Raw genomic sequence first — 18,135 nt, 5'->3', positions numbered from 1 at the left:
GGACATCTTAAAGGGGTTTTCCCAGAATAGACAATTATCACCTTTCCACAGGATAGGGGATAATGGTCTGAGCACTCGGGCTCCACCGCTGGGACCCCCCATACCTTACTGAGATAGATAGATAGATGATAGACAGATAGAGTAGCAGCTACAATCAGATCACTTTATTCACTTTCCATCCGCATTGTAAAAACTAAAGTTGGAATCTGATTGGTTGCTATTATTGATTGCCTTTTTGTTAATGGTTTTATAGCTACTGTTCCTGTGACAAAGTGAAGTGCAGCAAAAGGGGGCAGGAGTGTTGTTCATTTCTGCTCTACTAGGCGTCAATGTTGACTAATGTGCACCGGATATTGTAATTACTTGCTCTAAATGTCAATAAAAGATGTCACTTCTTGTCAGGAGCTGTCATTTCTGTACATGTGACATCATCTCATACAGGAGACCATTGTGACCTCACTGCATGATGTCACAATGACATTTCAAGAGTGGAAGATGAGGAAGACCCAGGATCGAGGAAACAGGTACAAGTGGAGATTTCAAGGCGTGAACCTTGTGCTGACACAGATGCTGAACCTCAGCATCTACTGGTTCTAATTGTTAAGAACTACACTTCTTGACTCTTTGCTGCCAGAATCTCTAGAATCGGATGATGAAATCTTTCTTGTGAGGTCACAAGCCGGAATACAGTGAGCTTTATGCACCAAACATGGAGATATCCCAAAGTGTTAGGTAAACACTTAACTGCGGCGATCACGGAGTCAAGCACAAAAGGGGCACATGGGGCAGAGTACATTTTATTTTTCTAGTGCGGTTATAAAAATAAATGCTGAACTCTGATTGGTTGCCATCTACAACTTTTTTTTCTGATATAAAATCACAGAACAGGCCATACTTACTCATAAGGGCAGGTGCACACACCACTTCCCAGCAGGACACAGATATAGTTGCAATATTTGAGGCCTAGTGCATGAAAAGAGATCATCAATTTATATAGTCACTTCTAAAGGGAAAGGAGAACATAACTCAGGGATGTGGATAATGTTCTCTTTACAATTTTATTGAAGGAAGGAGATCTGGACCCTGGAATATACAGTATATTAATGTATATATTTGGTGCCTTCTGATGTCATAACACAGATTATACTGGTCCAGGTAATTTCTTAGAATCAGTGCATTATGACATCAGCAGGTGACAATTGTACAGAACCAGCATCTGCTGTCTGACCTGATAGTAGAGCGGATTATTCTTCTCCTTCACTTCCCCTTTGACCCATCCTATAAGGATAGCAATCATCAATGACCAGTGGCATGAGATTCCCCCTTCCTCCCCCTAAATACAGTGGCCCTTAAAGAACGATTTACAAAAACAGCTTCTGAAAACCCATTTTTTCTAATCTCTGCTAAATCGGTTTCTTTATCTCTTTATAACAAGGAGATACTCCTTTAGTTTAGTGAACTCCTCCATCTACCCATGCTAAGAATCCTAGGATGTTGGGGGTTTCATCAGCATATTATCTATCCCATGGCATCGAAGTTCTGTTTTACAAGACGCTGGGCCTGGTTCGGTCTGCATAGAGGCTGAAGGGATCTCAGTGTAAACCGTGTGCCACATCCAAAGTGGAGGTGACTTAAAGAGAACCTTCCACCTCCCCATACATGTGCAGCTGAATGCAGCATGTAATGGAGAGGGCTGCACAAACCCTGGGGCACTTTACTTTTTTTTTTTCTACCTATCTCCGTTATGTAGATATCGGTGCCGTTATATTTGGCGCCCGATATTTAAATAATCCCCTGAACAGTCAACGGGGCGTGTACCTATAGCTGTGACACTGTCCAATCAGATATGGACAGTGCCACAGCAGGAGAGAGTGTGCGATTGCAGTCTTTAAACCCGAACAGGCAAGGGGGCGTTTCTCTGATACGGACAGCGCTGCGGATAGGCTTGCGCGCGCGCGCTCATCTCTTCAGCTCTTGTGAGAGATCAGTCTTGTATTGTCTGCCAAACGGGCGTGTCACTGCTACGGACAGTGTGAGAGCTGGGGCGCTCTTAGGCTGGGTTCACACGAGCATGTTACGTCCGTAATGGACAGAACGTATTTCGGCCGCAAGTCCCGGACCGAACACACTGCAGGGAGCCGGGCTCCTAGCATCATAGTTATCTATGATGCTAGGAGTCCCTGCCTCTCCATGGAACTACTGTCCCGTACTGAAAACATGATTACAGTACAGGACAGTTGTCCGGCAGCGAGGCAGGGACTCCTAGCGTCGTACATAACTATGATGCTAGGAGCCCGGCTCCCTGCAGTGTGTTCGGTCCGGGACTTGCGGCCGAAATACGTCCGTCAATTACGCATGTAACATGCTCGTGTGAACATACCCTTACAGGTAAAGGGAAGTGAAGAGATAATAGAATGAATGATTTTACATCTTCGGTATATATTATTATATTGTACATTATTACATTTTGATCATATTTAGCTTTAATTATAATTCTTAGTAGTAGAATTTTACCGTTTTGTTAAAATAAAAACTTTTGGGCAATAAATAACTTGTAAAAGGTCTGCTGAGAACTATTTTATGGAGCGCTGATGCCCCAATTTCTCTATGACCCTATACTAAAAGTTGTCATCCCCTTTCCTCATCACGTCACATATACAAAAAATCCCTACCCATCCTCTACGTGTTTAGCAGCATGTTCCTCAATAGCATCCGAGGTAGCGTATTGCCAGAACCTGGACCTTGTTTGGTCCACATATAAGCTAATGGGTTCTATGCACCCTTTAAGCTAGATGCCATGCTCTGCAAGGTGGTAGCGTAAAGAAACTGGCCTAGTCTGGGGGAATGGTATTTCCTGTCTCCAAACAGCCATGCTGCAAAATCCAAGGACGTGAGGTCCAACTGGGAGGGAAGTGGGTGGCCATCAGCCGTGACCTAGTAATAAAACAAACCACAAAAAAAAAACCAAAACGATGACAACCATTGAATGCAATCTCAATTGGAACGAAGACCTGATCAGAAAAAGCTGCCTATATCATATATGAAACCCTATACGATACATATATTACTACATATACATATCAGTTATATAATACATATATTATTAGTTGTATTATTGCCTTAGTCCAGGGTTCTAGAACTGATCGCCTTTTCTCGTGGTCAAGAAGGAATTTTCCCGTGACACAAATTTACCAAACGTGTCCAGGTTTTTTTTTACCTTCTTCTGGATCAACTTTAGGTGTAGGAACTGTAGTTAAATAGATCACGTTTAGAAATCCAAGATGTCTCCTCTTCATTTCTCAATATTATATAGCCATCCTGTAGGATACATCCGTTCTCAGATTTAGAACCCCCGGTTTCTACAATATGAAGCCATACAGAAATATATGGCTGGTAATTTTGCTTTTGATAATAATATGGCTGTATCCATGATGCATATAATATATGGGCCATAATGATGGCCATGAAAGAGCCATACACGAAAAGATATTTGCAGAAAATCCTGTTCATTATAGAAATCGTTCCCATTTTTCCAAATGTCGTTTTTCATACTCCTAATAATTGATGAAAATGGACCTTTCCCACTACTAATGTTATCCACCAATACATCACGTGTGCACACCAATGGTCCAATACAAAATCTAGAGAATGGAAAGTTGTCTCCACTAGATGGCGATGACTCTCTGCAGAAGAATACAATAACCGGAATGACGTCCACTTTGTCTGGTGCAGAAATATAAATACACTTAAAAAATATATATATTATATAATAAACTAATAGAACATTCATGAGATTTATAGTCTCTTTTGTCTTCAATTTAAACTCTGGGTAGTGACTGGTAATGCATTACATGTTCTAAGCCTCACACATGCTCCTCAGTCTTCATTCTGCCTAGATTCACAGATGGGTTTTCTCATACAGCATCGATAGTCTGTCACGTCTGCAGGTTCATCATTGCAGCGGCCGCTTCCTACACGGAGGGTCGCACTCCAAATTCACTTGTAATATATGTGCACTGACTACATAGAGACCAAAACTAGAGTATATATGGTATGTGATCACCTCATTGGAGGAAGCTGCAGTTAGAATCGGGAGGATGCCACACAGTTAAAGGCGTATTCCTATGCCATAAATGTCTGATCTATGCCGATCCAAGCTCTGGGACCCTCACCTATATCAAGAACAGGTTTCGCCTGGTGAGACGGGTGCTGGTCTCCAATTCCTAGCAGGTACAAGTGAAGAGCGGGCCGGGCATGCGTACAGTTCTTTCCATTCTTTTATGAGACTTAGGGCTTATTCACACGAACGTATAATACGTCTGTGCTACGCGCGTCACACGGACCTATGTTACTGAATGGGGCCGTTCAGACTGTCAGTGAATTTCACGAAGCATATGTCCGCTGCGTGAAACTCACGACATGTCCTATATTTGGTCGTTTTTGAAGACAATGGGTTATCCGGATATAGGTGGTGGTCCTAGTGCTGGGTCACGCGTATATCAGACATTCATTTCCAACCATTATAATCAGGAAGTGTCCCAGGAGGCAGTGGGAACAAAGAAAGGTAGAACAGGGTTTAGGGGGCCCAGTTTTAGAGGTGGTGTGGGTTCTAGAGCTGGGACCCACATCTGATATCCAGTGGCTATGCCATAGATGTCCCTGATGGGTAGACCCCTTTAATAGCCATAAATGACACATAGGCGCGCACACTGGCTTATTCAGTTTATTAACATTACTGTACGGTCACAACATTACATATAAGCAATAAGGTGAACCATCTTACATGTGGATGGCAGTTGTCACCAGTTGCTCATCATCCTGCATATAATGAATGTACAAGTGCTGAGCCCCCAGTGTGTCCAGCTTGGAGATCACGGACATGGTCTATACATTACACTAGTAAAGAAATCAATATACTCCACCGACATCTCTACATCATACAGTCCGCACCGTGCGCAGGCCGTTACAATTCCAGCCGGACCAAACATTAACCGTTTCCTACCAGTTACATTCTGCTAAGAGCAGTTACAAAAGTCGTTTCTTATAGAGCCAACTACAGCAAACTTGCATTCAGAGACCAATACAGACGTCAATGCTTTATATTCTTTAGCCCAAGGAGACTGGAATGAAACACAAAGCAGTAAGGATTGTGTGGATACAAGGTGTACAATAAGTAGACACTGTATGTTAATACTATAGTTATAATAAATATAGGCTATGCCTGTAGGTCATGCTCTAGGTGCTGTGACAATGTAAACGTAACGAGGCCGTCCGTGTATTGGAAGCCATTACCTACCGTCAAGGGGCAAATAACTTGGCGAGAAAAGAGGTGGAATCTACTCTGTGATCCAGCAAAGACAACATAGGTATCCTACCATTAAAGTGTCTACAGCTCAAATAAAGACCCGAGTGTCTCCATGGTTACAGACTACAAACCAAGCCTGTGTAGTCTGATTCTGCAGTCCTACTCTTCCATTTTTCCCCCACTTCTTGCTGATCTGCTGAATGTATGGTACCAAGCAGAAACCGAGGGAAGAGTCTACTGCAGGATCAGGGTTTGATGTAATATGTAACCTGGAGACACGTAGGACTGTAGACAAAAAAAAACAAAAAACTGTAGGGTATTTTTAATGAAGATTTCTCAAAGTTGCTTCATTTTTCATTTTAGATATATTGGAGCATTAAAAAAAAATAAAAAAGTTGAAACGGTGGACATAGCCTTTTATTAGCAATGGTAGCTTCTGAGATAAGCAATTCTGAAAACAACAACATATTAGGGAATTGCAGTTTTTACACACGAGCGCAGATTCGCCACACCTGATCCTACACAAAGTCAGGCTCACTGAATATTACATTTCAGGTTATTTCATTGGTTTTTTGGGATCCGATAAGGCTACAAGGGACTTGCAGCCGTGGTAAAAGCATGAAAATAATGCAGCAACCAGAGTCATGGCCTAAAAGCGATTTTCCCCACTAAAGATTTCATGACATATCGAATCGGAACTGCAATAAATGCCTGATCGGGGACCAACTACTCACTCAGCGGTTTCTCGATCCGCCATTCACTCTAAAGGAGAGTGATCGTGCATTTGTGGGCAATTATAAAGTAGAACCCCCCCCCCCCAGCAGAGGCTTATGGCAGATCTTATGGAGATGAGAAGTGTCTGCACTCTCCATTACATGTGATCTATACAGTTTCATCTATAGGGAATAAAGCAGTGATGCGCAACTACTCCCTATGCCAGTATAAATGTACCTGCATAGGACATATCCAGATAATGCTTCACTACTGTATATACCGGCCGTGGAGATGAAGAACCTTTTAAAATGTTCCTGTATTCGTTGTCTGGTTAGGAGACTCAAAAGCACCTAAAGGTTTAGCTTTACATGGACTTACGGTATAGAGTGAATGACAGAAGTCTCCTTACTAAATTTGTCCTCCCTTACAGAAGGGCTAGAGACCATTTTGAATTTCCGAAACAAGAAAATAGTTCTGCCCTATCACTCCAGTGGCTAAAAGACGCATTCCCATGAACTATAGCGAGCTACTGCGTCCGCCACCAAATCAGAAGTAATAGCTATAGAATATGGCGGTAAATTGACGCGTATAATGTATAATTAGCATCTGACATCACTTTCCTCTCAGTAACAAATCATATTGCATAACATATGGATTTAGTGTTTTCCTATATATAGAAAAAAAATGTAACTGAACATGCTAAATATTACAGAGGACATCAAATAACGCCTACAACGTCTGAGGCAAATGTAGAGAAAGTATATGGACTGTTTTCTGGCAGGAAATGTAGTAATACAGTAAGAGGTTAACTGAAGGCCTAGAACCTAAGAATTGATGTTTGTAAACCACAAGTGTAAACTATTTAGTCGGCTTAAAGGGGAAATCTACATTCAAATCACCATGTGATACGCAAGAGGTTATCAGAGGAAGTCTATGAGCTCAGAGCTGAGTGAAGAGGTCATCGTGGTACCCAATCCATAGTTAGCGGTCACTAGATTTCCATATAGAATTCTGTCAGATCCCCAGCTACAATGAGTAACGGACATGTTCACCTCTGCAACCATTTTTTTTTTAATGCTCCAAAACACATAGGAGCTGTAGACCCGAAACTACGTTTGCAAATTGCTTCATGTGGGACACCATGGTAACAGACTACAAACAAACCCTGTGTGTAGTCTGATCCTGTAGTCATATTGCCTTCCATCTGTAACCTACTGCTAACTAACACATTTGGTAGGGGAGGAAAAATGTAGGGGAAAGATGGAAGAGAGGACGACTACAGGATGGGACTACACGCAGGGCTTGTTTGCAGTCTGTTACCAAGGAGACATAGATCTGCCTAGGAGCTGCAGACACAAAACAGGAGGTTTTTAAATCAAGATCATTTGCATTGGAGCAATAAAACAAAGGTTGCAAGCGCAAACAAGCCCTTTAAAGGCATTTGTGAGCACTCCACAGTCAGTTGTCAGGGACTCCTAATGATAACATGCTCTGACAACAGAAGACGATTTCAGGGAGGATTCCCCCTTTAAATAGAACGATCCCTTCACTGTAAACCTTATGTTTCACTTACTAACTCCTGGCAACTTAAATTATACATAAATACTGCATTAAAGCTTATAATAAAAATTTAAAAAAAAAAATTTTTTTTTTATAAAAATACTCACCAGGGCTGTTTGGGTAGAATGCTGCCATTTTGATCACAAAGCAGCAGCTAGTGACACCTGCAGGCTACAAAAATAAATGCAGCTAGAATACCACAAAGCAGCATAAATGAAGAGGCTCTTTTTTCTACAGCAGTAATTTTTGACATTATTAGCATGGGGGAAACCTGAAAAACGGTTCCCCTCCCTGGGAACGTCTACTGTAAATGGCCTCATCAAAAACAATGGCTGCTGCTCAGGACAGATACTTTATGCGAGATGATCTGCAATGACGCTCACACATAATGTTTCCATAGACTCTCTTAGAGGTGTTACGTGGTCCCCCATGTTTACATGTGTCGGTGTTTCATACCTAGTTTGTCTTCCCTTCCAGAGTGAAGGGGATCACAGAGATGACACAATACGTGCATTCTCACCAGTTATGGCCTCGTAGGCACAATCTGTCCACAAACCTCCCGGAACAAGTGCATTAAGCAGCTGTTTCTCCGCACTTGGTCTCCAGGTGGAAATGACCAGGCGGCCTAGTAACCCGTTCCTGCGCAGGAACCAATAAAACTGGTTTCTAAGGGGCGGCAGGTACCACAGGCCCCAGGTCAAGCTCCACGTGATGAGTCAGCCACACAGCCTCAGAGCTGGACTCGTTGTCTTCTGTTGGTCGGATTGGCGTGGGCTGGTTTCTGAAGTCGTGCTTGAGCTTAAAGCTCACGATCATTTTTCCTCGCTCTTGGAGTGGCGTGACCTTGATGAACACTCCCACTTTATTAGCCTTCCTGAAGGCGACAACGCTGTAGAAGAGATGAAAGGGTTATTTGCATAACCAGAGGCAAGCGCTAAAAAAACAAGTGTAACAAATAGTTAAAAGTGACCGCACATGAATGGTGATTCGGAATTGCTTAAAACACGAGCATTTTTGGCCAAGTTATGACCATTTTTGTATTTATGCAAATGAGGCTTGCAAAAGTCCAAGTGGGCGTGTTTAAAGTAAAAGTCCAAGTGGGCGTGTATTATGTGCGTACATCGGGGCGTTTTTACTACTTTTACTAGCTGGCGTTCTGACGAGAAGTATCATCCACTTCTCTTCACAACGCCCAGCTTCTGGCAGTGCAGACACAGAGCGTGTTCTCGAGAGATCACGCTGTGACGTCACTCACTTCCTGCCCCAGGTCCTGCATCGTGTCGGACGAGCGAGGACATCGGCACCAGAGGCTACAGATGATTCTGCAGCAGCATCGGCGTTTGCAGGTAAGTCGATGTAGCTACTTACCTGCAAACGCTGATGCTGCTGCAGAATCAACTGTAGCCTCTGGTGCCGATGTGGCCGACACGATGCAGGACCTGGGGCAGGAAGTGAGTGACGTCACAGCGTGATCTGCCAGAAGCTGGGCGTTGTGAAGAGAAGTGGATGATACTTCTCGTCAGAACGCCCAGCTAGTAAAAGTAGTAAACACTCCCCGATGTACGCACATAATACACGCCCAGTTGTACTTTTACTTTTCAACACGCCCAGTTGTACTTTTGCAAGCCTCATTTGCATAAATACAAAAATGGTCATAACTTGGCCAAAAATGCTCGTTTTTTAAAAATAAAAACGTTCCTGTAATCTACATTGCAGCGCCGATCTGCTGCAATAGCAGATAGGGGTTGCAAAATCTGGTGACAGAGCCTCTTTAACTGTCAATCCCCAAATATTAATACTGTAACTAAACATATAACTGTAGGAGTGTCATCGGTGTGCGGAGAGGCTTCACAACATCTTCTGTCAGCACTGGACTGACAAAACCGTGTGTATGCCGCGGACACAAAATACTCCAAAAACAAAATCAAACCTGGAGAATTAATTTACGTGGAAAGCTTGCTCGCCTCCAAATCACAAATATCGGCACATAAGACTCCAACATATGATCACGTTCCAGCAAAAAAATAAAAAAAACTTACTCTGGATCATCCTGGAAATCCTGTGGTTCTGCCAGTTCATCATATTCTGCGGTAGCGTCTTTCCCGGCCAGAGTCAGCTCCTTTGTTGGTACAAGCACCTGTAATAAAGGTCAAGGTCAGCAGGTTTTCATAGGAACAGAAGTTCGGGAAACGTAAAATTAAATGAACAATGTACTTTAATTAAAAAAACGAAACAAAAACAAAAACAAAAAAAAAATCAATACATCATCGCATCCACATCTTCCTTTATCCCATTGTTTGACGTTGCAATAAAAAAAATAAACAAACCAACCAAACACCTCTAAGGCTGTGTTCACACAGAGTTTTTTTGCAGGAGGAAAATTCTGCCTCAAAATTCCGTTTGGGATTTTGAGGCAGATTTTGACCTTACTGCACGCCGTTTGCCGCGTTTTTTTGCTCGCGCCCATTGAGTGCTACGGGCAAAAAACTCTGCGAAATACACTTTCTCTGCCTCCCATTGTGCGAAGATAGGGCATGTCCCTTCTTTCACCCGCGAGGCGGTTTTACCGCTCTCGGGAGAAAACCACCTCCGCCTCCCATTGAAAACAATGGGAGGCATTTTCAGCAGGTTTTTGCGGAGCAGTTTCCGCGCCAAAAAACTCATCAAAATACTCTGTGTGAACAGGACCTAAGGGGTAGTTTACAGTATTTTGGCGCTGCTTCTGATGCGGAAACTGCGGCAAAAAACACCCTGAAAATCTCCTCCCATTGACTTCAATAGGAGGCAGTGTTTTTTCCCACGAGCGGAAAAACACCCGCAGGGAAAAGCAGCAACATGCCTTTACTTCATGCGTTTCTCTCTCTGATCTTCCATTGACATCAATGGGAGGCAGAGAAAGCGGTTTACGCTGCATTTTTTGCCCGCGGAGCTCAATGGCAGGGCTAAAAAAAATACCCCACAAAACGTGGCAAAACTGTACAGGGCCTTAAAGCGGCCATGGTTGTGATCAGAGTAAGGCCGCATTCAGACAGCCATAACGCGACTTCACATTAGAGTGCGTAGAACGACTGCAAATTCAAGCCTGAACGCCGGTCGTTCGTTCGGGTCAGTAAACCCAAAGTCAGGCCTGTGACTTGCGGCCATAATACGGACATTAAAATGGTTCACTGGATCGGGTCCCTTCTGCCCTACACAAATGGTACCCGTCTGTCCCTAACACACGCTGGCGCTGTGGAGCGGCGGGGGGCTCCATGGTTCATATTTGGTGGAGTTGCCCCTCCCTACGGAATTTTTGGGAGGCAATTCTTCAAATCATACTGGAGGTCTCGGGGGTCTCGGTTCCTAGCTCCCCAGAGGCGGCCCTTCTATTTATGTTCCCTGTGCCACTACACATCTACAGGCGCTCCCTAATTAGGCACCTCCTTCAGGCTGCTAAATCAGTTGTTCCCCGCAAGTGGAAAGCGGCGATTCCCCCACTTTTGGATGATTGGTTTCAGGACGTTGCCTTGATACAACATATGGAACACCTCCTGGCTCAGTCTCCAGCTGCCTCTGCACGATATATAGAAACGTGGTCTCCGTGGCTTTCCTTTCTCTCCTCTCCCACCGACCGCACTGTAGTGGCCTGAGGCCCGATGCCCCTCCCTCCCCACGAGATTTAGTCTGAGGGGGCTGCATGCGAGTGTGGAGGGGATTGCTGGCTTGCTCAGGTATTATTTAGTATTTCTTGCTTTTATGTCTCCATGATTATCCGGAGCTGGAGTCCAGGCTCACCGCAAACTACCCCGATCTCTTCCCTGCCTTGTTTGTCTTCTATCTTGTGTCTATTGTGCGGGGTTATTTGCTTCCTCTGCTGATGCTCACCTGCTATGGCCAGGGCGTCTCAAGATGTACGGGAAGATGACTTATCGCACCCTGTTTTGCTCACCACTTCCTTTTCAGAATTTCTCCTTCCCGTTATGATGCCCGGAGGCTGTTGCGGTGTGTGCTCTTCATGGGTTGTGATGTTTACCCTACTGTATTGGGCTGCGCCCTATTTGTTATGTTCCTTTTATTATGGGGACACAATTCTTCTGTATGTTTTTGTAACTGTTTGTATTAAAACCAATAAAAACTTTGAATTGGAAAAAAATGGTTCACTGGCTGCTTCTCTGGCTTTAGTACCTACACAGTGGCACCATCCTGCAGATATTCCATACTACAGTGCCGATACTGTAATGTGAGCGACACCGTAACATCCACACTTAATCGCCCATGAAAACGGAGCCAAAAAGCTTTGACCAATGAATGAAAGAGGCACCAGGCACTGCAATCCCATCATACACCACACGTCTCCCCTGTGATCCTGCACTGCTCACTACGATAGTTACAGAAACTTACATTGGAGCAGCAAATCAAATGTAGAATTTCTTACGGTGCCAATCTCCATAGAGAATTTATGATTGATCTCTTCTATAAAGACAGATCTGAAGTGTGAAGGAGCAGTGTTGGGTATCTAAATCCTGATTTTCCTATTGACCACATGAAAGGGGCTCCTGGGCTGCGCGGTGGCCATACTGGGTATAGAAAAAGATGGTACATCAGGGGTGTCAGGCTCTACCTTGGCAGTGCTGTTAACGTCATGGGGATCTCCTTCTTCGCAGGGCATGAGCGTTACATGGGTAAGGTTCTCCACAGGGTTAGTCAGTGTCAGCAGCACCTGGCTCTCCTGCAATACAACATATTTATTATAACCAAAGAATATTTCCCACTAGTCAGGGATCCAATGATAGTTGACAGTATACAATGACTGACTGTGGCTGGACTGGTACCATATATTTCCAAACAGGTATTATCTTCATAGGGAGAAGAGGACAGAGAAAGCAAATCTCCGGAGACATGTAGAGAAAAATAGGGCAGCATATTCTGGTTACAGAATTTAATACATGCTTTTTTTTTTCTACTGTGCGCCATTTTCCAGTTATCTGAATATAGGATAGCAAAGTAAGCAGGTAATGAACACAAGGTCTTCATGTAGATTCATTCTAAAAAAATAAATCTTGTACTGATCTGAAGTTACAGCCTATATTATAGTCCATAGCTACATTCACAATTCTGCAGGCTGCCACTAGAAACAGTCAACCAGCTTGTTGTCAGACACGCCCCTTAACAACTTAGCTGAGCTATTATAACGCAGTAGGACAAATGGCACTTAAGCTGATGTAGGGAAAACCACTTCTCAGAAAGCAAAATCACCAGGCCAGGCTGTGTGCAGACAGTGAACAAGCAGGGAATGCTATAAACGCAGCACTGGGCTGAAATACCAACTGTAACTCCAGTTAAGTAATGTAATGTTACTGTAAACCAGTGTCCAAATGTGTACATCTGATTAAAATATAGATTTTACAAGAATTAGTTTTTTTAATGAGAAATGGTGACCCTCACCTTCATATGGCGTAGATTGGGAATGGACATAATTCTTACTTCTGGCACATAGCTCCTGCAAAGAAAAATAAGCAACCCAGTCACATAGTGTAAGTCGTATTCCCCTTTTTTGCCCATGTTACAGGATGGCGAGGCTGGCACACAGCTTGATTTGACAGGGTTGACCCCCAGGAAATAATGAAGTTGCATAAGATCAGAACACGATTACTTGGCAGCTTTCCTTTTTAGTCACAAGTTGTAATTTTGTGACCTTATTTCTCACTGGAACAAAACGGCTGATGAGCCCGAGTCATACGCTCGAGAACGCCGACTCCCCGTTTACTTCAATGGGCTTAAATAGGGTTTCACATTAGTCTGCACCAATATTTCACATCTAAATAGACAATACAAGGAACTCACAGAGCGACCAGCTGGATCTTGAACTTTATAGAGGTGGGGTTGAACTCCGGCTTGCTCAGATTATGTTCACATTTCTAGAAAGAAAAAAATAAATATACTTTAAATAAAAGCAGATATTGGAGTGTGTAATAGTGTAGACATTAGGAGAACATTAGACATACCCGGCAACGGAGAGAGCGCTTTATTAAGAGATGCTTGTGGCGAGGGTGAAGTTGGGAGGCACATATGGGTTGAAAGTCAGCCTGCAGCAGGCGCTGGTCCAGAGTGGTAACTATAAGTAAGGAAAACAAGTAGTGGAGACTCTTCAGGGGGTTGTCCAAAAACAAACCCAATTTTTACAAAAACCACTGACTTCACTATATATTAAAAAAAAAAAAAAAAACCTTTCAATCAGACTTGCCATAGAAATTCTGCAAAGGAAACCGGCCACCAGATAATTTCAATGTTAAAATCCGGATGCCTTGGAAACCGCATGACGCTCGTAGGGTATCGTGCACGGATCCAATTAATTAGAATTGGACTTATTGCACGATACTCTTAGGACGCCGTATATTTGCCACAGCAACTCTACAGCCCACCCTGCAGGGGCATCTGTCCACGTGTGATATTAAACCGAGTAGGAGAGTATAACTGGATTAACACTTTAAAGGCTAAGTAAACCTGAAGCTTTTTTGTTTTTTTTATTATTAATAAGATTTATATGTAACGTGATTAAAGGGAAGGTGTCACGAAAAAAAATATTTTTTATAGGTTATTGCTTTTAGTAGGTTATTAAAATACATTTTATTTATTTGTGTTTTACTTTTTATTTCTTCTCTCTTTTTCTTCACTATGGGGGCTGCCATTTTTTTTTTCATCTCTGTATGTGTCGATTAACGACACATACAGAGATGGAACACGGCACATACATCCCCATAGAGAATGCGAATGGGAGCCGTTCCATTCACTTTAGCGTACGCCGTCTGTGGAAACGGCGCATGTGCCGCTCCCACACAGTCCAAAAGGAAAGTCTTCGGCAGAGCGACATCCGGCGCCATTTTGATGTGGACCGGAAGCCGCGGCCGGACAGTAAGATGACTACTTCCGGTCGCGGCTTCCGGCCATATGTTCAGAAGCAAGGTAAGTTATGTTTGTGTATGTTAGTGTTATACTGTGTGATTACCACTATATCTAATCCTCCTACACTGTGCATTCGCTCAAAAAATGGCGGCACACAGTGTAGGAGGTTTGAACATTCAACCCCCTCCTTTCTCCTGGCACTAGCCAGGATAAAGGAGGGGGGATTGTGTGAGGACACTAGAGCGAGTGTGTCTTCTCCAATTTTGCAGCATAAAGCAATGAGGTTGCTTTACCACATGCCAATGCTGCAATTTTGGGAATTGCTCCCTCTAGTGACCAGCACATGGAAAGGTTATAAATTAGAATCTAATTTATAATATTTCCTGACTTGTGAAAAAATTAAAAAAATTTGAACAATGTCTAATCATGTATACACTAACTGTTTAACTAAAAAAATATATATTTTTTTCTAGCGACACATTCCCTTTAAAAACATTTTTTAAATCTATAAAAAAAATAAAAACAATTATTTTGTGATACATTTTCTATGTATACACTATATATAGAAGCGGTCTCCTGGACAGACAGCTCGGCTGACAGCGGCTCCTGTGTGTGTCGAATGGCCAGATTCACACGAACGAGTGCAAACTCGGACGTAAAAAACTTCAATCTTTCACATACGATTTGCACCCATTTTCACAGGTCCCAATAGACTTGAGTCTATCGAGGGATCCGTGAAAACAGAAGCAGATAGGACGTTCTATTTTTCAACAGATCCATTCACATAGTCCGTTGAAACAGCAGTGTGAACGGCCCCATTGAAATACATGCGGTGTGATGGCCGTCACACGGATGTATACTACAGTCATCTGAATTCGGCCTAACACACAAGATAACCCCCAATACAGATCATATCCAAGTTCATGAACTTAAAATCAGTGTAAGGGTTATACTGTGTGTTCACTACAAAGGTTTACATTGCCTTTAAATTCATAGTGACATCACATCATGTAAACACAGCAGACAATTCTTGTCATGGGACAGTCGATCACTATGGACAAATACGCCCTGTAAAGTTTGGCCATTGCGCTCCTCTAACGTCACGTCATCACATTGTCATCATAACACTGGAGCTACTGAGGAGGAGGATGAAGCCCAGCAGCAAAATTTAAATGCTAAGAATATAAGAATAAAGTGATGAGGGAGCTTCAGGGGATTTGTAAAATTAAAGGGAATGTGTCACGAATTATTATTCTTTACTTATTTTTTTTAAAGTAAGTTACTTATTATTATATTTTTTACGTTTTTTGCTATATTTTATTTTTCTTCCACATGGTGGGAAATATTAAAAATTAAATAATTTGACATGTCTTCCAATGTTGGCCACCAGAGGGAGCACTTCCCAGAATTACAGCAAAGTGAATAAGGGAAAGCAAGCCGACTCACAGCTTCTGTAAATGTGGGAGGGAATCTCACCCCCCCCCCCTCCCTATTTTTGGCTACAAGACAGGAAAAGGGGTCTTCAAATTGCCAAGCATTGTCCGGCTCCCATTTTGGGAGAGCTTTTACAATGCAGCTGGTAGAATCTCTAGGACACACCAAATGGCTAAGAAAGATGAAAGTCAAGAGGGAAGCCCCTGTGGTGAATGACAGGTTCACACAGCGTGTATTTGACGAGTTATTTTTGCGCATTTTACTTGCCAAAACCGCTTGATTACACTTTCCATTCACATAATTGGTAATGGGCAGTTAGTACATACAATGAGCTTTTACACACGCGTTTTTAAAAACGCGTTGTGTAAATAAAGTAGTGTCGAGTCAATTCCTTTGCACGTAAAACGTGCCAAATGTTCCCACAGTCAATGGGTGTCCTAATTATGTGCCAAAATGCGTGCATAAAATGCGTAAAAAAAGCGTCAAACGCTTGATTAAGCGTCCCATTTACATCAGCGGGAAAGCAAGCGTTTTTAAAAAAATGTGTTGCGTAAAAAAGCAGTGTTGGATCAATTCTGTTGCCTAAAATGCGCCAAATGTTCCCAGAGTCAGTGGGAGTCCTAACTACGCGCCCAAAAACGTGCAAAAAGCGCACATAAAAACAGCATAAAGCACCTCGCAAATAAAAAGGGAAGTGTGCATGTCCCCATAGAAATGAATGGGCCAGTGTGCTATAAACAGTGTGTGTGAAATAAATAAAGTCAAAATAATATTTTATTAAATAAAAACACAAATTTATAAAAAAAAAATAAATAAATTCATGACACCTTTCCTTTAAGCTCCACATTGGCCACACACACACACACCACATTTGTCGGATTTTGGGCAGTGATTTAAAATGTATGGGGGCAGGGCAACAAAGCATTTTAATATGCTGATCCTTTGCTCCCTTGGGAGGTCAGCCAGGTTCGGGTCTCAGACAAACTCTTTAACCCCTTAAGGACGCAGCCTAGTTTTGGCCTTAAGGCTCAGAGCCCATTTTTCAAATCTGACATATTTCACTTTATGTGGTAATAACGTCGGAATGCTTAAACCTATCCAAGCGATTCTGAGATTGTTTTCTCGTGACACATTGGGCTTCATGTTCGTGGTAAAATTAGGTCGATATATTCAGTGTTTATTGGTGAAAAATTGCAAAATTTAGAGAAAATTTTGAAAAAATTGCATTTTTCAGAATTTAAATGCATCTGCTTGTAAAACAGACGGTTATACCACCCAAAATAGTTACTAGTTCACATTTCCCATATGTCTACTTTAGATTGGCATCGTTTTTTTAACATTCTTTTATTTTTCTTGGACGTTGCAAGGCTTAGAACATAAACAGCAATTTCTCATATTTTTAAGAAAATTTCAAATGCCTTTTTTTTAAGGTACCTCTTGAGTTCTGAAGTGGCTTTGTGGGGCCTATGTATTAGAAACCCCCATAAAACACCCCATTTTAAAAACTAGACCCCTCAAAGTATTCAAAACAGCATTTAGAAAGTTTTTTAACCCTTCAGGCATTTCACAGGAATTAAAGCAAAGTGGAGGTGAAATTTGCAAATTTCATTTTTCTTGCTGAATTTCAATTTTATTCATTTTTTTTTCTGTAACACAGAAGGCTTTACCAGAGAAACACTACTAAATATGTATTGTCCAGATTCTGCAGTTTTTAGAAATGTCCCACATGTGGCCCTACTGCGCTCGTGGACTAAAACACAAGCCCTAGAAGCAAAGAAGCACCTAGTACATTTTGAGTCCTCTTTTTTATTACAATATATTTTAGGCAGCATGCCAGGTTTGGAGAGATGTTGAGGTGTCAAAACAGTAGGAATCCCCCAATAGTGACCCCATTTTGGAAACTACACCCCTCGAGGAATTCATTTATGGTTGTTGTTACCATTTTGACTGCACAGTTTTTTCACAGCACGTATTTGAATTGGGCTGTGAAATGAAAAAAATGTCATTTTTCCAATAAAATGTCATTTGTGATCAAAATTTCTTATTTTCACAGGGAACAAAATACCCCATTTTGTTGCCCAATTTGTCCTTAGTGTGGCAATACCCCATTTGTGGTGATAAACTGCCGTTTGGGCCCATGGGAGGGCTCAGAAGGAAAGGACCACCATTTGGCCTACTGGGGATTTTCTAGTGCGAAGTCATGTATGCAGAAGCCCCTTAGGTACCAGTACAGTTGAAAC

General features: G+C 42.4%; 1 protein-coding gene across 4 annotated transcripts in view; it reads right to left on the bottom strand.

The window, feature by feature from the left end:
- Positions 1-4,709: 4,709 nt before the first annotated feature.
- DCTN4 (dynactin subunit 4) overlaps positions 4,710-18,135 on the bottom strand; it is a 31,328-nt gene continuing 17,902 nt past the window's right edge. For all 4 annotated transcript variants that reach the window (XM_075856153.1, XM_075856150.1, XM_075856151.1 and 1 more), the window contains 6 exons: positions 13,564-13,673; positions 13,403-13,476; positions 13,004-13,058; positions 12,180-12,287; positions 9,619-9,716; positions 4,710-8,468 (listed from right to left, as the gene is read on the bottom strand). In XM_075856153.1, the coding sequence (XP_075712268.1) occupies positions 8,246-8,468; positions 9,619-9,716; positions 12,180-12,287; positions 13,004-13,058; positions 13,403-13,476; positions 13,564-13,673 (668 nt within the window). In that variant the 3' untranslated portion in view covers positions 4,710-8,245. The remainder of the gene's footprint in view (positions 8,469-9,618; positions 9,717-12,179; positions 12,288-13,003; positions 13,059-13,402; positions 13,477-13,563; positions 13,674-18,135) is intronic.

This window comes from Rhinoderma darwinii, chromosome 3, assembly GCF_050947455.1.
Source record: "Rhinoderma darwinii isolate aRhiDar2 chromosome 3, aRhiDar2.hap1, whole genome shotgun sequence".
Lineage (NCBI taxonomy): Eukaryota > Metazoa > Chordata > Amphibia > Anura > Rhinodermatidae > Rhinoderma > Rhinoderma darwinii.
Note: the sequence above shows the minus strand (reverse complement) of the source record. Positions and strands in the feature narration are given on the sequence as shown.